The following is a 21,731-nucleotide window of genomic DNA, read 5'->3' on the forward strand; positions in this document are numbered from 1 at the left end:
GCACCTGTAGTCCCAGCTACTTGGGAGGCTGAGGCCAGAGGACTGCTTGAACCTAGGAATTTCAGGTTGCTGTGAGCTAAGCTGATGCCACCGTACTCCAACTTGGGCAACATAATGAGACTCTACCTCATTTAAATAAATAAAGATGTTATGATTGACCAGATGCAATAATTCACACCTGTTAATCCCAGCACTCTGGCAGTCCAAAGGGGAGGATCGCTTGAGGCTAGGAGTTTTGAGACCAGCTTAAGCAACAGAGCAAGATGTTGTCTCTACAAAAACCAGAAAACTAGCTTAGCTGAGTATAGTGGAGTAGGTCATTACTACCAGCTACACAGGAGGCTGAGGCAAGAGGATGGCTTATGCCTACATGCAGTGACTTATGATCAGTATCTTCTACTAACTAGAATTTAGAGAAATGAACATTCTTGTGAAGTATTACTACGACTATAAATTGGTCCAATCTCGGCAATCTGTTAAAAGTCTTCAAAATATTCATACCTTTAGATCCTATAAACCTATTTTCAGGAATCTGACTTGATAAAAACCATAATCACTTTCAAACGGAACAGGTATAACAGAATTTTTTGTAGCCAAAAATAAGGGGGTAGGCGGTAAAAATTAGATGCCTAGATTTAAATCATGTGCTTTTCCATCAAAGAAAATCATAAAGCCATTTTAATATTTCCTTATGGAAGAATGTTACAAAATTTCAGAAAATAAGGCTGGGTACAGGGGCTCACGCCTATAGTCCTAGCACTCTGGGAGGCCGAGGCAGGTAGATTGCTTGAGCTCATGGGTTTGAGAATAGCCCAAGCAAAAGCTAGACCCTGTTTCTAAAAATAGCTGAGCGTTATGGCAGGTGCCTGTAGTCCCAGCTACTTGGGAGGTTGAGGCAAGAGGATTACTTGAGCCCAGGAGTTTGAGGCTGCTGTGAGCTATGATGCCATGTCTCAAAAAAAAAAAAAAAAAAAACTCAGAAAATACATCAAAGGATAACAGCTGGTTACTCTGCTATATCATTCATATTATTTTTATATTGAGTAGACATATAGCAAAGACTATGATAACATAGAAAATATAAACCATGGTATCGCTGAGTGGTAGTATTAAAATTATCTAATTTTCCTTGATTTTTCCCTGAAACTTTCCAATTTTCTATTCTCAATAAACACTGCTTCTGTAATAAAAAAGTTTGTTGAGAGGGCGGTGCCTGCGGCTCAACGGAGTAGGGCGCCGGCCCCATATGCCAGAGGTGGCAGGTTCAAACACAGCCCGGCCAAAAACTGCAAAAAAAAAAAAAAAAGTTTGCTGAAGAAACTATCACTACAGCAATCTTAAGAAAAGTTGCTATAAATTTTAACTCAGTTCCACCACTGCCAATAGAAACAAGAAAAAGCATATGGTATAACAAAAAGTTACAGCATTGCCAAGGAGGTGGCAGCCTACAAATACCTGTGCTGGTAGTGAAAAAGGCTAGGAAGTATCCGAGAGCAAGGCAACACAGAGAAGCAGTGGAAGAGAGTGATTTCCTAAAGAAGAAAAAAGGAACAGAAAAAAGAGGAACAGATCAACTATAAAAAAAAAAAAAAAAAAAAAATTAGAGGCATAGGGAAGAAAAACATAACAGAAGAGAGTAAGATGCCCAGTTCCATTATTGATAGTGATGAAGGTCAAGTAAGAAATAGCAGAGGGAACAACCAGAAGAGTTGAATATATCCCAAAGATTCTACTTTCTGTTATCTTAAAGATGAATACAAACCATTCTTTTAAAAAAGGTAAAGTGACCTTGAATTGCGGGAAGACAGGAGTGGTCACTAGAAACAGGCTACACAAAGAAGACAGCTTAATGTAGGTTAGGAAGAAAATAAAGTGGATCAAAAAGGTGCGGGCCCCATATGCCAAGGGTGGCGGATTCAAACCCAGCCCCGGCCAAACTGCAACAAAAAATAAAAAAAATAAATAGCCGGGCGTTGTGGCGGGTGCCTGTAGTCCCAGCTGCTTGGGAGGCTGAGGCAAGAGAATCACGTAAGCCCAAGAGTTAGAGGCTGCTGTGAGCCATGTGACATCATGGCACTCTACCCGAGGGCGGTACAGTGAGACTGTCTCTACAAAAAAAAAAAAAAAGAAAAAGAAAAAATTCTAAGAGGAAAACCTGCTGCTTAAATTCAAAACTGAATGAATCAATACTCTTCTACTATAAGTACTTTACACCCTTCTTCTAAATCCTTTATTACATATACCAAGGGGTGTGGGCAGAGAAACAGTTTGTCATAAAAGAATCCCTGACTTTAGAGTCCAGAAGTCTGGATTCTTGGACAAAAAGGGTATAATAACGATTAAAAAGAAAAAAAAAAAGAGGTCTGGAATTAAGTTCTGACAACGCACTAGTTGTATAAAGCTGAGCAAGCTTCTACATTTATAAAATAGAGATCATATAGTACAGAGTTTCTAGGTGTCTCAGTTAAAACAATACGTGTAATAATTTTTTTTAACTTAAAACCTTCTACTAATGCTGTTGTAGTAGCTGCCATTATCATGATTTGAATCACTGTCACTATACTTTCACAAGCTCAAGCTCATTGTTTTTAGGAAAGAAAAGCCATAATAAAACTTTAGAAAACTTACATCACATGTAGAATATGAAAATATACTTGTAATTGTTCTCTTCCAATTGATCCCAATCCTCTCAGTCCCAAAAATTGAGAGGTTTTTTCTTTCTTTCTTTTTTTTGAGAGTCTCACTTTGTCACCCTTGGTAGAGTGCCATGGTGTCACAGCTCACAGCAACCTCAAACTCTTGGGCTCAAGCCATTGTTTTACCTCAGCCTCCCAAGTAGCTGGGACTACAGGCACCCACCACGATGCCTTGCTCTTTTTAGAGATGAGGTCTCGCTCTCAGGTCTCAAACCTGTGAGCTCAGGCAGTCCACCCACCTCAGCCTCCCAAGTGCTGGGATTACAAGGGTAAGCCACTGCGCCCAGCCCAAGAGGTTTTTGAGAGATTAGATAATTGCTAGGATAGCACACCCCATAGGGTTTTCTAAAGTCAGTCCAGCATTTGTTGAGTAGGTCTTCGAAGTTGCTGCCGGTCTTAAGATTCTATCATGAGCAAAAAGAGTCAAGCCAAGAAAGCAAAATGATATTCAGATAAGCCATTATCTTCCCCCACTCCAGACACTAAGAAATTACACACGAATCTGTCCGAGAGTCCACATGCTTAACAACTTAAATAGTACAGCATCAAACATGATATGTCTTATTGGTTAGTGTTTCTGTATTTACACCTTTCCCCTGTAAACATTTTATAGTTTACTAAATAATACATACATTTTTATGTCTCAAATTGTTCCATCAGGTAATCCTGTTAGAATTTAGCCATTATTTATTGCAAACTCAACATTTATCCTGAGATTAGAGACCTAGGATTTGCAAGCAGAATTCTTATTTTATCCATAGAGTAACAATCCTTCACTAAATCAGACCTGGCATTTGCCTTTCAAGTGAATTCATCTCATTCTTCACATTACCTCATCTTATAACTAATGCAACTAAAAAGACAAACATCAGACCACTAAAAACCTGGTAAGACAACTGATTTGCTAACATAGTCAGACTGCATCAATATCCGGTCAGTATCTTTAATGTTGTCAAAACATACAATGAGGAAAAAATGGGCAAAAGCCAAAAATCAAAATTCAAGTTCTTAAAATAAATGAAGCTTCCTTTTGCAATAAAGTTATCATTAAGTCAAGATATACATAAGGAAAAGGACCACAAATGGTTGAAATATGTATTGTAGCATATATTTAAGAAGAGAAAGGGCAAACAAAACATGACATGTCACATGCTAACAATCCGAAATTAGGTTTTTGCAAATGTCAGGGACTGAGAATTATTTTTTTGAGCTTACCACATTTAAGGAAAGATTTAGGATTTGCTTTGGATTCTAGTGCTGTGTTACTTGGCTCAAAAATTAGGAAAAATTACCCATTGACCGTGAGCCACTCAAGTTTTAGTCCTCACAATAAAGTTTTAAAATATTTTCTTAGTAACAATTCCTTTGCAAATTACCACGTAATACATACCTTCCTCCTATTGAGTCGTCTTGTGGTTGGGCCCCAGCAGTGTTCCTCTGTGAACGTCGCAGTGACCCCCCTGGATTGTTATTAGGCCGGTTGGACATTGGCACCTCTCTCTTGAAGGGACATACCCTTTCTAGACACTACCATTCACTAGAAGAAAAGAATAGAGAAAACATATCAGATGCACACACTACAATACAAAAAAGAAATGAGGGGCACTAAAGGCAATGAAGAAACTTTATGCCAAGTATTTAATCTTACAGCTTTCACCAATGCTGCACTGTCTTACTAAACTGTGAAGTATGATTGATTAAAGTGTTACAAAATGTCAGAAATATAACAAATCCAAGGCATGTGGTCCAGAACCCAGCACATAAAATTAACTTAGATTTTCATGGAATCGCCAGAAATTTTTTCTCAACTCAAAGAAAACACAGTGTAGGAGTAGAGATATGTCTTTATTTCCACACTTCTAATATTGCACATAAATAAGCATTACATCTAAAATCAAAACACCATGGCTCAAACCTTGTGATAAAACAGGTATTAAAGGGAGTTCACCTTTGTCTTACAGCCTCTAACCTTGGATTCCTCAGCCATTTTATAAAATATGTGCCATGCTGCCTTCACAGTATTGGTATGAAGAACAAATGAAAATAGTCCCAGTTTGTATTTAATAGCAATTCTGCTGGCTGTGTCCTTAGACAACTTAATCTCTAGATTTCAGTTCTCTCTTCTATAAAATCAGTATATTACCTACCTCACAAAGTTACCAGCAACAAGAAATTGTGGAAGTATTTTTATTCAGTGCTAACAACTTAACTCGAAACACAATTCTTAACTAATTTGAACATTCTTTCTACAAGAAATTTAATTATTGTACAGACAATAGGCTGATAACTCAGAAAATCAGTATTATTGATAAATAAGCCAAAATTACCATCATAGGAAGAATTTTAATATGTACAAACCAGATCTTTCACCATTTTGCATAAGCCTCCAGTTAAACTCAAAGTAAAATTCTTTCATTACTTACTGTTTACTGAGGAAGGGAGACATACGATCATACGGCATTACAGAAAGTAGTGCCAAAGAGAATGCAAATTAATCACGACTAAATTTATCACTGTACGGGACTTTATTATGTTCCTAAAATTCCTAATGTTACGCACTGTAACAAAAAAAGTAGGTTTTCTTTTCAGAGTTAACATGTTGACCCAATTCAGTAGAAAATGACTGTTTCTTTCTTCTGCATGTGCCCAAATCAATTAATATACTAAAGAAACTTTAATAGGAAAGTTCAAATTACTCATGTAAGTACTGTCAACTTTAAGGAGATGAGAAAAGTTAAATTTACATGCATTGATATGGAAAGCAGAAATACAAAACTTCCACTTATAAATATCTGTGTAAAAAAAGATATATATATTCGTGTATTATCTACATGTTAAAAATTGATGGACAAACTCAAAACAAACTGTTAATACTGACAACCTTTGAGAAAAAGTGGGGGTCTGTAGTTTAAAGTCTTTGTTGGGCTGTGCACAGTGGCACACGCCTGTAAACCCAGCTCTTCGAAGACTGAGGCAGGTGGATTGCCCGAGTTCACAGATCCAAGAACAGCCCCAGATAGAGCGAGACCCCTTCTCTAAAAATAGCCGGGTGTTGTGGCGGGCCCCTGTAGTCCCAGCTACTTGGAAGGCTGAGACAAGAGAATCGCTGGAGCCCAAGAGTTTAAGGGTGCTGTAAGCTATGATGCCACGGCACTCTATCGAGGGCGAGATAGTGAGACTCTGCTCATAACGAAAAACAAAAAACTTGTCTTTGTTGTTGTTGAGACTGATTATTTAACCCACTAATATAAGCAATAAGGTAGGCTGCTCTATCTAGCACAACAGGTACAAATGTAAAGCTCCACAAACTGCCTCTACCGTAGTTTGAATCCCTCCAACAACAAACTATACGTATGTAAAACTGACTGTGTGTGGATGCGCAAGCACACATGTATACACACACTTTTCTCTGCTTCAATCTATCAAATGAAGATAAAGAACTTACCTCACAGAGTAGTTGCGAGGATTAAGTGAGAATATCCACTTAAACTACTTAACACAGTGCCAATCATACATAGCAAGGGCTCAGTACATATTAACTACTATTATTACTGCTATAAACATTTATTCAAAAGAACACTAGTGATAAAGTAAAATGTTAACATATGGGAGGAAACTTCACCATGAAAACCGATCAATTGGAGTCTTGTCTTACTTTTATAGCCAAATAGTTTCAAAGGTGAATTTTTGCTGTGAAGAAACATACACAATGGTGTTTTGAATTAAAGTAAGTATCATAACCACCTGGTAAGCTTAGTCAAAATAAGAAGCAGGTATTATAAAAAAAAAAAAAAGAAGAAGAAGCGGGTATTATATAAAGAGTACCACATTAAAGCATTAAATAAATGGCTAATCTTTTTCAGAAGTCATCTTAGAAGTCTCTACTTCAAACATTATCTCAATGCCATATCACTTGGACCAAAACTGCACAGATAAATAAGAGAATAAATAGCATGATACTGCTTCTCTCACTTTAAAAAGCAAAGAACACTATTATTAAACAAGGTTGGTAGTTGTCACCTGCCCACTCTCTGCTATAAATGCCTACTGTATATTATGTGGTATTAAGTCATTCGAATGAATGTAAATCACAGTAATTATTTTGACCTATAGTCGCCAAGATATTAATACTCTCCAAATCCTCAGAGCTTGTCAACCAGCCCCATTATCAGCCAATATGCCATTTTTTAATAATTCTTGAGATTTAAGAGAAAGAATGGGAAGTAAAACACAAATGTTTATCAAAGTACTACCCGTTTTTAAAGTGTAAATTCATCTTTAAAATAGGACAGATTCTGTTAAACAATGGAATTTTAATTCCCTGAAAGTAAATAAAAGATTAACATATGATGAATATAGATCTCCCACTCAGTTGGATATCAACAAAACCACTGAGCTACAAGGGCCCTAAGAGATGATCAAGTTCAACCCCTTAAACTGTGAATACGCCCAAATGAAGAAAAGTCCAAGGAATCTACTGCGGAACCAGTCCCCTGAATCTTGGTAGTGAGAAAAGATCTATTGCCCTCAATGAACATCACCACCTCAACTTCAAACAAAATCTAATACCTCATTGGCTCCAGTTAAGAATCCAGAGGCCAAAAGTTTCCACCACACAATGATTTCCTTTAGAATGTTTTCCTTACAGAATATTCTGTACCAACCAATTACTTATGCCTATAAAACACACACACACACACACACACAGGAATTGTTAATTATAAAAACGATACTGTTAGAAGTCATGTTGATAACCTGAATGAATATTAACACAAAGATTCCATCTTACTAAGAATTTATATATAATGACAAAACCAGAGGTTATAAGCCCAAATCTACTGCTATCACAGACTAATAAATCCTAAAATATACTATTTTTCTAACCTTCATTTTTGTGTTGGTGAATACAATCACCAACACTGTTCACATAAAACCTTTGATATTAAGCACTAAAGCACTGAAATTAAATAGATGGCAAGTGTGACTTTAAGTTCAATAGGAAAAGGCCAATGGATATTTTCAAGGTTGAAAACAAACTCATGACAACTTTGCTCCCAGCACTAATTGTGCAACAAACTTACTGGGTTAAATTGCATTTAATTTTACGTGAGAAAGTATTTAGCTCACAGGCAAATTCCACATAGGAAAAACAGACTTACATGTTAATATACATTTTAAAATTCATTCTTAAAATCTGTTAAGAATATTCTTTCAAGGAAAACATTTTGAAAATCAAATTTCTTCAAATTCCTTAAAACAAAAATCACAAAAAAGAGCTTAAGTCAAAACAAAAACAAACAGAAAATAAAAACAAATGGGGTGTGGTGGCTCACGCCTGTAATCCTAGCACTCTGGGCGGCTAAGGTGGGTAGGTTGCTTCAGCTCAAGAGTTGGAGACCAGCCTGTGCAAAAAGGAGATCTATTAAAACAACAACAAAAAAAACATAAAAAATTCAATCCTTTACTTAGTACAAAACTTTTAGAACACCAAGAAAATCAATTGCAAAAAAGTAACTTCGGGGTAGGACACAGCAGTACACACCTATAGTCCCAGCTACCCAGATGTATAAGGCAAGACCATCACTTGAGTTCAGGAGCTCAAGGCCAATCTGGGCAATACAATAAGACACTGTTTCTTAAAAAAATAAATAAAATAGGCTTGGTGCCCATAGCATAGTGGTTAGGGCGCCAGCCATACACTAGGGCCTACAAGTTCAAACCCAGTCCAAGCCTGCTAAACAAAAATGACAACTACAACAACAAAATAGCCAGGTGTTGTGGTGGGTGCCTACAGTCCCAGCTACTTGGGAGGCTGAGGCAAGAGAATCGGTTAAGCCCAAGAGTTGGAGGTTGCTGTGAGCTGTGATGCCACAGCACTCTACTGAGGGAGACATACTGAGAATCTGTCTCAAAAAAAAATTAAATTAAATTAAATTAAATAAATCATAATGTGATAGCATTTCCTAGTCAAATGGCCAAAAGTATGAAAAGGAAGTAGATAGTAATAATTTTTATCACATGAATGACATTTGATAGTAGAGAACGAATCTTGAATTTAGTAACCCAAGCCAAGTAGTATGTTTACTCATGTAAATCACTATCACCAATTTCATAGGCCATTCTAAAAATTGAAGGAAATCTGCATTATTTTCACAATAAAGATAATATTTAAAAGTTAACAGTCATGCACTGCAAAACTTTAGTCAATAATGGGCCACATGTATGGTGGTTCCATAAAATTATAATACATTTTTACTGTGCCTATTCTGTGTCTGGACATGTTTAGATAAAACAAATAATTACCCGTGTATTATATAATACAACTGCTCACAGTTGTAAGCAGTTGTAAGCTCCTGCTTACAGGAGCAATAGGTTTTACTATACAGCACAGATGTGTAGTTACTTACATATTTTTCTTTTCTTTTTTGAGACAGAGTCTCCACTCTGTTGCCTTGGGTAGAGTGCTGTGCCATGGTAGCTTACAGCAACATCAAACTCTTGGGCTTGAGCAATCCTCTTGTCTCAACATTCCAAGTAGCTGGAACTGCAGGCACCCATCATTATGCCCAGCTAAGCTTATGCCATTTAGGTTTGTGTAAATACACTCTGTAATGCTCCCCCAGGGACAAAATTAGTGAAGGGTGTCTTCCTCAGAATGGACCCTTGTCTTAAGTATAGCATAACAGTACATGCTCCATGCAACTAATGTATGTAGAAATTTCTCAGGTTTTGGAAGTGATATTGAAGCTTGGAACCCGCAGGTTAATGTTTAGGGTGTCAGCCATATACACTAAGGCAGGCAGGTTTGAACCCGGCCTGCTAAACAAAAATGACAACTGCAACAACAACAAAAATAGCTGGGGATTGTGGTGGGTGCCTGTAGTCCCAGCTACTTCCAAAGCTGAGACAAGAGATTCACTTAAGCCTAAGAGTTTGAGGTTGCTGTGAGCTGTGACGTGACAGCACTCTACAAAACTGCAACATAGTGAGACTGTCTCAAAAAAAAAAAAAAGGTGACATTTAAAATTAATCTTATTTGTCCACTATAAATCTTAAGCAGTCTATTTAGATGTAATCCTCCAAAGAGACTTGGTTAGCTTCAGATTATGAACTTAGACTTAAATAACAAGAGTAATAAATAAAATTTGCACAGGACTTTATTCTAATAGCAAAATTTAAATGGGCCAATGAACTATATAAAACAATTGCCCATTAATCCTGCTTTACAAATAAAGAAACTTAAAGTGTTAGAGAATTAGTAGTTTGTATGCAACAAATCACAGCATCAGGTCTCAGACTGTAACCAAGAAAATGACATTTGGAGCTACATAACTGCATAATTACACACACCAGATCAAGAAAATGACCAGGGCCTAAGGAAAAGTCTAGTTAAATTAAATATACCAGGAATATAAATTAAACAACCCTACAAGAAAATGGAGTAGAAATCACCCTTACCTATAATAGAAGTCACTCTTACTTACCTAAGATGGCAAGAACTTCAAGTAAGCCTATCTTTAAAACAGGAATGAATAGCCTTGAAGCTTCCCCCAAGACCAAGGGACTGAGAGCAGAGAAACAATAGCCATTAAAACAATCCCTGCTTGCAAACAGCTTACAGCTCTCTGTCCCCACCTAGATTCCAATCTTGACTCTGCTCTATAACAACAATAAGACAGACAATACCTTCATTCATGTGAGTTTCTTTCTCCATTAAACTAGAGATAGTAGTATTAACTTGAAGGGATAAGTATCAGAAACAATGTATATAAGGTTCTCAGAACCTTACCTGAATATGATAGCTACCATTTAATGAATGCTTATTAAGTATACAATTAAATGACTAAATATGAAAGAAAAAGGGAGGTAAGGGAGTCATTGAGTTCATCATCATGAGAAAGGAATAAAACTTTAGTCATATGTTGTGGCAGTGCACTATAATCCCAGCTACTCAGAAGGCAGAGGAAAGAGGATAAAGTTGAGCCCAAGTTTGAGGTTGCTGTATGATGCCACCACACCCTACCCAAAACCACTCTATCCAGGGCATCAGAGGGAGACTGTCTCAAGAGAAAAGAAAAATTTACAGAACTGTCAAGACAGCTTATCATTTTACTTTAAATTTAGGAAGAACATAAATACAAAGTCAGCAGTTTATTCACAAATCAAATGTCAAATTCTAAGTAGCCATACTGCCACACTCAAAATGGCTGTATCTGGCTCAGCGCCTGTGAACAGTGGTTGTGGTACCAGCCATATACACGGAGGCTGAAGGATTCAAATCCGGCCGGGGCCAGCTAAAAAACAATGACAACTGCAACAAAAAATAGCCAGGCATTGTGGCAGGCGCCTGTAGTCCCAGCTACTAGGAGGCTGAGGCAAGAGAATCTCTTAAACCTAAGAGTTGGAGGTTGCTGTGAGCTGTGATGCTACAGAACTCTACCAAGGGCAATAAAGTGAGACTGTCTCTTAATAAAACAAAACAAAACAAAACAAAAAAACCCCAAACCTATGAACACTACTTATTAGGCATGGTGATTATGAAAAAAGGAGGAGCAATTGAGGGAGGGAGGGAAAGAGGAATGATTTCTAAATGCCTCCTCCCCAAAAAGACAGACAAAAGCCTTCTGGGTAAGGATAAATGCCATTGAAGTAAAGCAAAATACTCCATAGATTATGATAAGGTGTTCCCTAAGGACGAAAACAATTTCATGTTTTATCAGACACATAAGATATAGGGGCACATAAGAATGAAAAATTCCCTAAATAATCTTTTCAATACATGTTCTTAGGGCTGGGCATGGTGGCTCACGCCTATAATCCTAGCACTCTTGAGAGGCTGAGGCAGGTAGATTGCCTGAGCTCACAGGTTCGAGACTAGCCTGAGCCAAAGCAAGACCCCGCCCCATCTCTAAAAATAGCCGGGTGTTGTTAAGAGAGCCAATAGTTCCAGTTACTTGGGAGGCTGAGGCAAGAAACCTGCTTGAGCCCAAGAGTTTGAAGCTGTTGTGAGCTATAACACCTCAGCACTCTACAGAGAGGGAAAAAGACTGACTGACTCAAAAAAAAAAAAAAAAAAAATACATATTGCTGTGAACTCCACCATAATAATGATATCACAGAGGTTAATCTCTTTGACAGGGTTTGTACCAGAAAGTCAATTCCTGACTTCCAATAAAAAATATTTTAACATTGTGATAATCATAGATTGGCACAATCTTTTCCTAACAAGTATGCAGCCTGACATCAACAGCGTTATAACCTAGGGGTTTTCAGGATCAAATATTATTAAGTTTATAGTTACAACGTAGTTTTAACAAGAGATGAATAACGAATGTCAAATTTTTACATGCAGGCTCGGTGCCTGTAGCACAGTGGTTTTGGCGCCAGCCACATACACAGGGGCCTGCTAATCAACAACTGCAACAAAAAACAGCCAGGCATTGTGGTGGGTGCCTATAGTTCCAGCTACTTGGGAGGCTGAGGCAAGAGAATCGCTCAAGCCCAAGAGTTGGAGGTTGCTGTGAGCTTTGACATCACAGCACTCTACCAAGGGTGACATACTGAGGCACTGTCTCAAAAAAAAAAAAAAAAAATTTTTTTTTATATTAAATCATATATGTCATAGGAATTGTACCTAAATTGAGAATGCCTCAAGTATTTTTCAGAAGTTAAAAATATAAAAAAAGAAGTTAAAAAGATAACCAGGTCAGGTACAGTAATTCATGCCTACAGTCTTAGTACTTTGGGAGGATGAGGCAAGAGGACTGCTTGAGGCTAGGAACCCAAGACCAGCCTAAGCAAGAGCAAGACCCTGTCTCTACAAAAAATAAAAAAACTTGCCAAATATGGTGTTGTGTGCTTGTAGTCCTTGGGAGATTGAGTCTGGAGGATTGCTCAAGCCCAGGAGTTTGAGGCTGCAGTGAGCTATGATCATGCCAAGGCACTCTAGTGCCTAGGAAAGAGGGCAAGAGCCTACCTTGCAAAAAGAGAAAAAAAAGTTAAAAAACAAACAAAAAAAAAAACACACCATGTTTAGAATGTCAAAACCTATAAACCAGTGCCTCACATTTCTACAATTAGCTTTTTTTTTTTTTGGAGACAGAGTCTTATTCTGTCATCCTCAGTAGAGTGCCATAGCCCATAGCAACCTCAAACTCCTGGGCTTGAGCAATCCTACAATTAGTATTTTTGCCAGAAATAAGTAGATGCTAATGACTGCCTCTATGCTGAGCCTAGAATGTGTACAAACAGCCAAGAAAAATATTAGAGGTATTGTTCCAAAACTAAATTTTAGCAATGCAGATTCCTGGGCCCTATCAGAATGAAGGTAAGGGGTAATTTAACTATTTTTTAAAATCATAATAAGCAATTTATTTTTCTAAAATCACAGCTAGCTAGATTTGAGAACTGCCACAGGTTTACACTGTTGTTTTGGGTAATTACATATCATCTTCTATTCCTTTGTAATTTTTGCATGACTTTCCCCCATCCCACAATTAAAAACAGCCACTCATATTCTTAGAAACCACCAATTCCACTTCTAGGAATCTAACCCAAAGAAATCACAGACTGAGAGCAACGGCTCACGCCTATAATCGTAGCATTCTGGGAGGCCAAGGTGGGAGGATCACTTTAGCTCAGGAGTTTGACACCAGTCTGAGCAAGAGAGAGACCCCCATCTCTACTAAAAAATAGAAAGAAAAAAATTAGCTGGGCATTCTGGTGAACCACCGCCTGTAGTCTCAGCTACTAGGGAAGCTAAGACAAGAAGATGGCCTGAACCCAGCAGTTTGAGATTGCTGTGAGTGAAGCTGACACCACTGCACGCTAACGTGGGCAAGAGAGATTCTGCCTCAAAAAATTAAAAATAAAAATAAAAAAACCAAGAGGCTCAGCACCTGTGGCTCAAGTGGTTAAGGCGCCAGCCACATACACCTGAGCTGGCGGGTTTGAATCCAACTGGGCCCACCAAACAACAGTGACGGCTGCAACCAAAAAAATAGCCGGGGCATTGTGTCAAGCACCTGTAATCCCAGCTACTTGGGAGGCAGAGGCAGGAGAATCGCTTGAGCCCAGGAGTTGGAGATTGCTCTGAGCTGTGATGCCATAGCACTCTACCCAAGGTGACAGCTTGAGGCTCTGTGTCAAAAAAAAAAAGAAAGAAAGAAAAAGAAAAAACACCTGTGCAAGGATCTATGAAATCAAAATGCTAGCTGCAGTATATTGTGTAAAAACAGACATAATCCTAATGTTCTCAGCAATGAAATGGTTAATACACTACTGCATATTTAAAAATCCTCAAAAACAAAGAGGTAGATCAGTATATAGTGCTTTAATATTCAAGGGCAGAATAATGTTAATTCCTTTAGCAAATATTTGAAGGCCTATTTGACAGGTGTCAACAAGCTTTGCCAGAGGAAAGAAACTATTTTCACATTGTATTTGAAACAATACAAATGAAGGAGAAATAGGAGAAAAATAGGAAGGAATAGAGAATAAAGGGAAGGGGGGGAGGAAAAAGCTACTTTGGGTTGAGTAATAGCTGAGACTCAAGGGGGGGGTATTATTTATGTATAATACATGGGGAAAAAGCATGGAAAAATACATCTAAATGTCAACAATAGAGGAGAGAAAGAAGTGGTAAAGAACGACATTTTCTTCAGTCAGTTCAAACCCCAGTTCCACTATTTTAAACCATGTCACCTTGGAGAAATTTCTTAAATAAGCCTTAGTTTTCTCATCTATCAAAGGGAGATAACAGCTGTATCTCATTAATTTGTGAAAACAGAAAGTAAAACACTTAGGAAATTGGAAGCTAAATGCAAGGGTAAAAAAAGAGAGACGAGACTTAACTTTTAAAAGACATGTCAACAAAATTCAACTATAGACATCAAAGGAATTAGAACACTGGGGCGGCACCTGTGGCTCAGTGAGTAGGGCGCTGGCTCCATATACTGAGGGTGGTGGGTTAGAACCCAGCCCTGGCCAAACTGCAACAAAAAAATAGCCAGACATTGTGGTGGGCGCCTGTTAACAGTCCCAGCTACTCAGGAGGCTGAGGTAAGAGAATCGCCTAAGCCCAGGAGTTGGAGGTTGCTGTAAGCTGTGACACCATGGCACTTTACTGAGGACGATAAAGTGACACTTTGTCTCAAAAAAAAAAAAAAAAAAAAAGGAATTAGAACAGTGACTGGATGTTTGTAGATAATAATAAATTTATTGCAATCACATACAGATTTAATTTACATCTTTAAAGAATCCTCATCTTTTAGAAAAGTAGACTCAAGTATTTACAAGTCAAATAATGACTAAAATTTGTCTCCAAATAACTGGAGTGGGAGGTAAGAATATGAGGAAAAAGTGTGCCTGTCAGTTGACAGTGATGTAGCTAGCTGCGTCTGAGGTACACTGAAGTTCATTACACAATTCTATTTTTGCATATATTTGAAATCTTTCATAATAAGTGTTCTGCAAAGAGCAAACACTAAAATCTAAGTTGTTATTATCTTTAGAGCAGTAGTTCTCAACCTTCCTAATGCCAGGAGCCTTTAATACAGTTCTTCATGTTGTGTTGACTCCCAACCATAAAATTATTATTTTTTTTTTTTTTTTGTGGTTTTTGGCCGGGGCTGGGTTTGAACCCGCCACCTCCGGCATATGGGACCGGAGCCCCACTCCTTGAGCCACAGGCGCCATTTTTGTTGCTACTTCGTAACTGTTATTTTGCTACTGTTATGAATCATAATGTAAATATCTGATATGCAGGATGTATTTAGGCCACCCTTGTGAAAGGGTGGTTCGACCCTCAAAGGGGTCGCTACCCACATGTTGAGAACTGCTGCTTTAGAGGGAGGAGATTGTTGCTTTTGTTTTTAAAGAGTCATCCATACATAAACCATTTGCTTTATTTAAAAAAAGCAGAGATTTCATTTTTTATCAGAAATGAAAAAAACTAATTTTCTTGATATAGAATAAATCCTTGACCTAAATGTGTCAACCTACATTTCATTAATTCATCCTTTAAATCCTTATCTCCCAATTCTAATACAGAGCTAAGATTATCAATGAAAACATCATGCCTTAAAAACAAATCCTGTCCCTCACCCCCTCTGAGAAGTGCTTACAGTGATACCCTATTTCTTCCCATGGTTCTGGTTTCAGACTAAGTGTGGAAGTATGCCTTACTTGTTACAGGAATTTGGGTACAAGTCTTTTGAAATGAGATGCAACCATCTAACAAACAGTAAACCTAAGAGGATGCAGAATTAATTCAACACTGCAGTGAAGCTCATAACATCTCCTCCTAACAAACTATCTCCAATTACACTTTAGGCATTTTCTAAATCGTAAGTACTAACACCTCACCCTGTATTCTAACACATAAAGAGAGGAAACATTAAAAACAAAATCAAACTACAGAGGTGGATAAACTATATTAACAAATATCATTTTCCCAACCTGAACACTAGATCTTTTCCTTATGTGTATATATGTAAGTGGATATAGGCAGCAATAATGGAAAGCTATGAAGGGCCTCTGGCACACTAAAGGCGATAAAAACCAGTGGTTTTCAAGCACTATTTTTAAAATCAGAACAATAACCGTTTACTATTTTACTATCATAGCTAGATTAGAGAATTGACAGACATTGTTTTGGTATCATTACATATCATCTTCTATTCCTCTGCAATTTTTACATTACTCTCTCACGTCCCACAATTAAAAACTGCCATTCATAATTCTTAGAAACTGCCAATTCCACTTCTAGCAATCTAACCCAAAGAAATTACTTGTACAAAAAACCCCACAAAAGCCACATTCCTATTGAAATTCACAGGACTACTGCTACCATTCTTCTTCAAATGGGCACAAACGTAATGCTGTACAAAATTTGTGAAACAAAATAGTTGTACAAATTCAATTCCCTTCCAAAGTTTTCCATTTTAATTGTTTTCACTTCTACCTTCCTCTCACCACAATTTATTATTAAATTTTTCAAAGTAAAAAAAGTTGGGAACTACAATAAATACTCATAACTTCCACTAACTTCTACATTTAAAAGGCTACTACAAGGGCGGCACCGGCCCCATATACCGAGGGTGGCGGGTTCAAACCCGGCCCGGCCAAACTGAAACAAAAAAATAGCTGGGCGTTGTGGCGGGTGCCTGTAGTCCCAGCTACTCGGGAGGCTGAGGCAAGAGAATCGCTTCAGCCCAGGAGTTGGAGGTTGCTGTGAGCTGTGTGAGGCCACGGCACTCTACCGAGGGCAATAAAGTAAAACTCTGTCTCTACATAAAAAAAAAAAAAAAAAAAAAAAAAAAAGGCTACTACACATATTAATCATGTATGTATCCACGTCTACTCATCCATGCACCCCCTCTGGCCATCCATCTATTTTTCTTATTTTTTGATTATTTCAAAGTAAGCTACAGGGCTCATTATATTTTGTATCATTAATGGTATTCATGTGATTCATGTTTTCAGTTAAATTTACATACAGTGAAATACATGACTTTTTTTTTTTTTTTAGAGACACAGTCTCACTTTGTCACCCTCAGTAGAGTGCTCTGGCGTCACAGCTCACAGCAACTTCCAACTCTTGGGCTCAGGTGATTCTTTTGTCTCAGCTTCCCCAGTAGCTGAGAACACAGGTGCCCGCTACAATGCCCCAGCTATTTTTTGTTGCAGTTTGGCCAGGGCCGGGCTTGAACCCGCCACCCTTGGTATATGGGGCCAGTGCCCTACTCACTGAGCCACAGGCGCCATCAAAATGCATGACTCGTAAGTATAAAATTCAATGACCTGTGGCAAACACATACACCTGTGTAACCCAAATCTTACCAAGATAATAGTCTATCACTCCTGCCTCTCTCTAATCAACCCTGTACTTCCCCTTCCAACTCTGCAATTACCATTCTGATTATTTTTTAAAGCTTCAATTTAATTCAGAGCAACAGCAATTCCTAATTTATATACACTTAATTTTATACACAAGGCCTCAAAATACTAAAAAATTAAAAAATACAGAAATCCAGAATAGATTTTAAAACACTTTATATATATATAACACAAGAACAAAAAATAATTGTTGAAATTTTACAAAATGTCCTTGACTTTAATTTTTATTTCTGCGTATTATTAACTCTGAAGAGCTCCATGACAAACTTAGACATTTCATTAGATGCTACTATAAATAGGCACTAATAATAGAAAACCCTGTCCCGCTCATCTCTCTAACCACTACATTCCCACGGATTCCCATGGGCCCTGCCTCATAACACCTGATAGCCTCCAGTATATCCACAATACCTACCTCAAGTTAACTAAGGGCTCAGGACAAATACCCTATAATAGACTACAGTCTTCTCTTGAAACTCTAGGTACCTAGATTATAAAATCTAAAGTTTGACATTATCATAGCTACATTTAAAACAGTCACATGAGGAAGTAGTCATCAGACAGAGATAGGTAAGTAAAGCAGGCAGAAAAGACAGACAGTAGAGACTTACAGTAAGAGTTACTTAAACTGTTGGTTTCCTAAGGCCCAGTGGACTGATTGCATCCTGAAGGACTGCATTAGACATACACTGATAGTCGTACAGTGATAATTACTGAAAGTACTAGCTCTAACCAGGTGTACAATTAATGTTTGAATTTTTAAGTTCCACTTTACTTTTTATACCTCCTTATTGACATAGATGCTCTTATTAAGTTGATTCATATCATAGATATTCAGTACTTCTCCCAGTAAAACTAGTAAGCCACAGTGTGCAAAGTAGCCACAATGTACAAAGACTTCTAACATGTGTCCCTCTCATTAACCCTAACACCTATAACCCCCAGAATTATATCAGAGCAAACATTACTCACGTTTAACAGAAAACTCCGAGGAAACTCATCTATGCTCAAGCATCTAACGCTTAAAATTAGATTAAAACTTATCTCCCAACTCTAAAGGCAATTTTCTTATACACTGACCTTTGAAAGGATAAATTCATACCCAAATCCAGTTTATAACTTCACATTTTTAGGAAATACCTAGTTAAAAAGTGAAAAGTCAACATTAAGTGATGACACATATAGTATCAAGAAAATAAGATTCTTCTCGAAAAACTGTACCAGACAGCATTGTTGAATATAGTAAAATCCTTCTTGAGAATAAAATATTAGTATTTTCTTTTCCCATTCTTTATAGAAATAAAAGAGAAAAATACTAAGAATCCAGTAAACCAAGAAAAAGAGGGCAGAAAAAAAACAGAGCCACTGAAATTCTATGCTCATTTTCTCACCTACAGGGAAAGGGGGAAAAAATAGCTACAAACTGGAGTAAGAAGCACAGACAAAAAATACTGCCATATCTCCCAAATGTAAAAACAATAGAGTCGCCTCAGGAAGAGGAGATTAGGAAAATCAGCACCAGCAAGAATGAGCTGGAAGTGACATGAGTCTACCCTGTGCTATGAAAATGACAGCAACCCATAGCTGTCTTTTAATGACAACTCAGGCTGCAAAGTGGCCTCAAGTGAGACCCTATCTCTACTAAAAATAGAAAAACTAGCCAGGTATTGTGGTGGGGCTATTGGGAGGCTGAGGCAGGTGAAGTTTGAAGTTGCTGTGAACTAGGATTGCACAGCACTCTACCCAGGGCACAGAGTGAGACTATCTCAAAAAAAAAAAAAAAAAAGACAACTCAAACAGTATGAACAGACTAAGATGGCAGTGATGTTGCAATCTTTAGTAGGATGCATGCAAGGGTTAAAAGAACTCTGGGAGACCAATGGAAGCCCCAACTATAAACAAATAACTAGAGTAAAAGGTAACAGATTGTTACTGTAAATACTATTAAGAGCAATCTAAGCCTTAGTCAGAAATATAAAAAGCTCCCAGAGTTAGAAATATAAAAAGCTCCTATAGATCAAAAAGGTATGTTCCCAAAAGAGAAGGGTGAATGGTCTGGAATGGCAGGCAATTGGGGAGGAAAAGCAACATAGATCCCATCTCTTAAAAAAAAATTAAATAATCTAAAAAATGCAACCAGTGTAACCTAATTCTTTGTATCCTCAGTGAATCTCAAATTAAAAAAAAAATTTAAACATAACAAGAACCAGAGTATTTAGACAAATAATTTACTGTTAAATTCCATAATAGGGCAGCTCCTGTAGCTTAGTGGGTAGGGCACCAGCCACATACACCGAGGCTGGTGGCCCTGGCCAGCCAAAACAACAACCAACAAAAACAGTTGGGCATTCTGGCAGGCGCCTCTAAGTCCCAGCTACTTAGGAGGCTGAGGCAAGAGAATCGCTTAGGCCCAAGAGTTGGAGGTTGCTGTGAGCTGTGATGCCATTGCACTCTACCTATGGTGACAGCTTGAGACTCTGTCTCAAAATGGAAAAAGAAAAAAAAAATTCCACATAATGTTCAACGTACTTAAATCCTATAGCTTTATTTTTTCTAAAAGAAAGTAAATAATTAAGTCCAAGTAACGTAGGTAATATTCCTTATCTGTTTCTGAAGAAGTTCTAGAATCACAAAATCCCCAAAATGAAGTACTAGTTCACCTTTTAACCAAAACTTTAGAAAAAACTAAAGATTCAGGCAGCGCCTGTGGCTCAGTGAGTAGGGTGCTGGCCCCATATACCAAGGGTGGTGGGTTCAAACCCACCCCTGGCCAAACTTCAACAAAATAGCTGGGTGTTGTGGCTGGTGCCCCATTCTACTGGGGGCAGGAGGCTGAGGCAAGAGAACCGCCTAAGCCCAAGAGCTGGAGGTTGCTGTGAGCTGTGATGCCACAGCACTCTACCAAGGGCGACAAAGTGAGACTCTTGTCTCTAAAAAAAAAAAAGAAAGAAAGAAAAAACTAAAGGGGTATATATTCAGATGAACAGATATGTGGACCAGAAAAATGTATTCAATTAACAGGATGTATGCTACCTAACTGTGCAAAGCACACTGTTGTATCTATGAGTCAGTAAGCCAGAAATATTGCTTGAAGAAAACTTTAAAATGAAATGTGGTTAATCATCAGGTTAAAACAAAAATCCAGTTTATGATAACCAATTCATTAATCAAGTATGACACAATTTTAAGCCAATCTACTTGAAAAGAAAGATTGCCCAAAAAATGTAAAGTAGATTGCTTTAAAGTTAAAAGAGGAGAGAGGCAAAATCTTAACTCCTGGGAAATTTAGATTAATATCTTTAAAACTACAGTTCTTTTCTAAGGGTAATTTTATTTTTATTCCTTCTATACAAATTAATAGATTAATTTCTGTTCCTGCTTTACAAACTACTTGAGATATATACCTACATTTCTAAAACAAAAAAAATGCAAGGGGAAAAAATCACCTAAATAGCTATCTTATCATCCTCTAAAAAAAATATTTCATTTAAGCAGTGAATTTAGCTTGGACACCTAACCAACACCTCATCTCTATAAAAAATTTAAAAATTAGCTGGGCCTTATAGCAGTCACCTGTAGTCCTAGATTCCTGGAAGGCTGACACAGGTGGAGTTCAAGGTAGCAGTGAGCTGTGGATCATGCCACCACCGCACTCCAGCCAGGGCAACAGAGCAAGAACCTGACACAAATGATAACACACAAACACATCACAAAGCAGTGATTTTACATAAATTCTCTAATAAGTCTTCATGTCAGTTATACTTTGGGTTTTCTTCATGGGATAGGGATACTCAGGTCTTACTAGTACCAGGGTATGTGGAAGTGTCAAGTCTTAATTCACTTACTCTCTGATTTAACAAATATTTATTGATTATCCCACTTCATAGGTTTTAGGCACTGGAAGAAAGTGATGGTCTTGTTCCCCAAAGGAAAGTACATTCTATTGGGAGCAGGGGACAAACAGCAAATTACAGACAGTATTGTGAGAAAATTAAGTAGTCAGGGTAAGAGAGGGAAGACTATAGACAGAAGGTAGCAGACAGTGTTTCCTACCCAAATTCCACCTACCTTACCCTTTCTTTCCAACTAAAAGATTTCTGCCTAAATGGGGTACAAATCCCTTCGCCTCCCAGGAAG

General features: G+C 37.7%; 1 protein-coding gene across 22 annotated transcripts in view; it reads right to left on the reverse strand.

Annotated features, from left to right (window-relative positions):
• The window catches only part of TRIP12 (thyroid hormone receptor interactor 12), a 147,880-nt gene that overhangs the window by 108,255 nt on the left and 17,894 nt on the right, over positions 1–21,731 (reverse strand). For all 22 annotated transcript variants that reach the window (XM_053596386.1, XM_053596385.1, XM_053596400.1 and 19 more), the window contains exon 2: positions 4,087–4,233. In XM_053596386.1, the coding sequence (XP_053452361.1) occupies positions 4,087–4,184 (98 nt within the window). In that variant the 5' untranslated portion in view covers positions 4,185–4,233. The remainder of the gene's footprint in view (positions 1–4,086; positions 4,234–21,731) is intronic.

Source organism: Nycticebus coucang, chromosome 7 (assembly GCF_027406575.1).
Source record: "Nycticebus coucang isolate mNycCou1 chromosome 7, mNycCou1.pri, whole genome shotgun sequence".
In the NCBI taxonomy this organism is placed as follows: domain Eukaryota; kingdom Metazoa; phylum Chordata; class Mammalia; order Primates; family Lorisidae; genus Nycticebus; species Nycticebus coucang.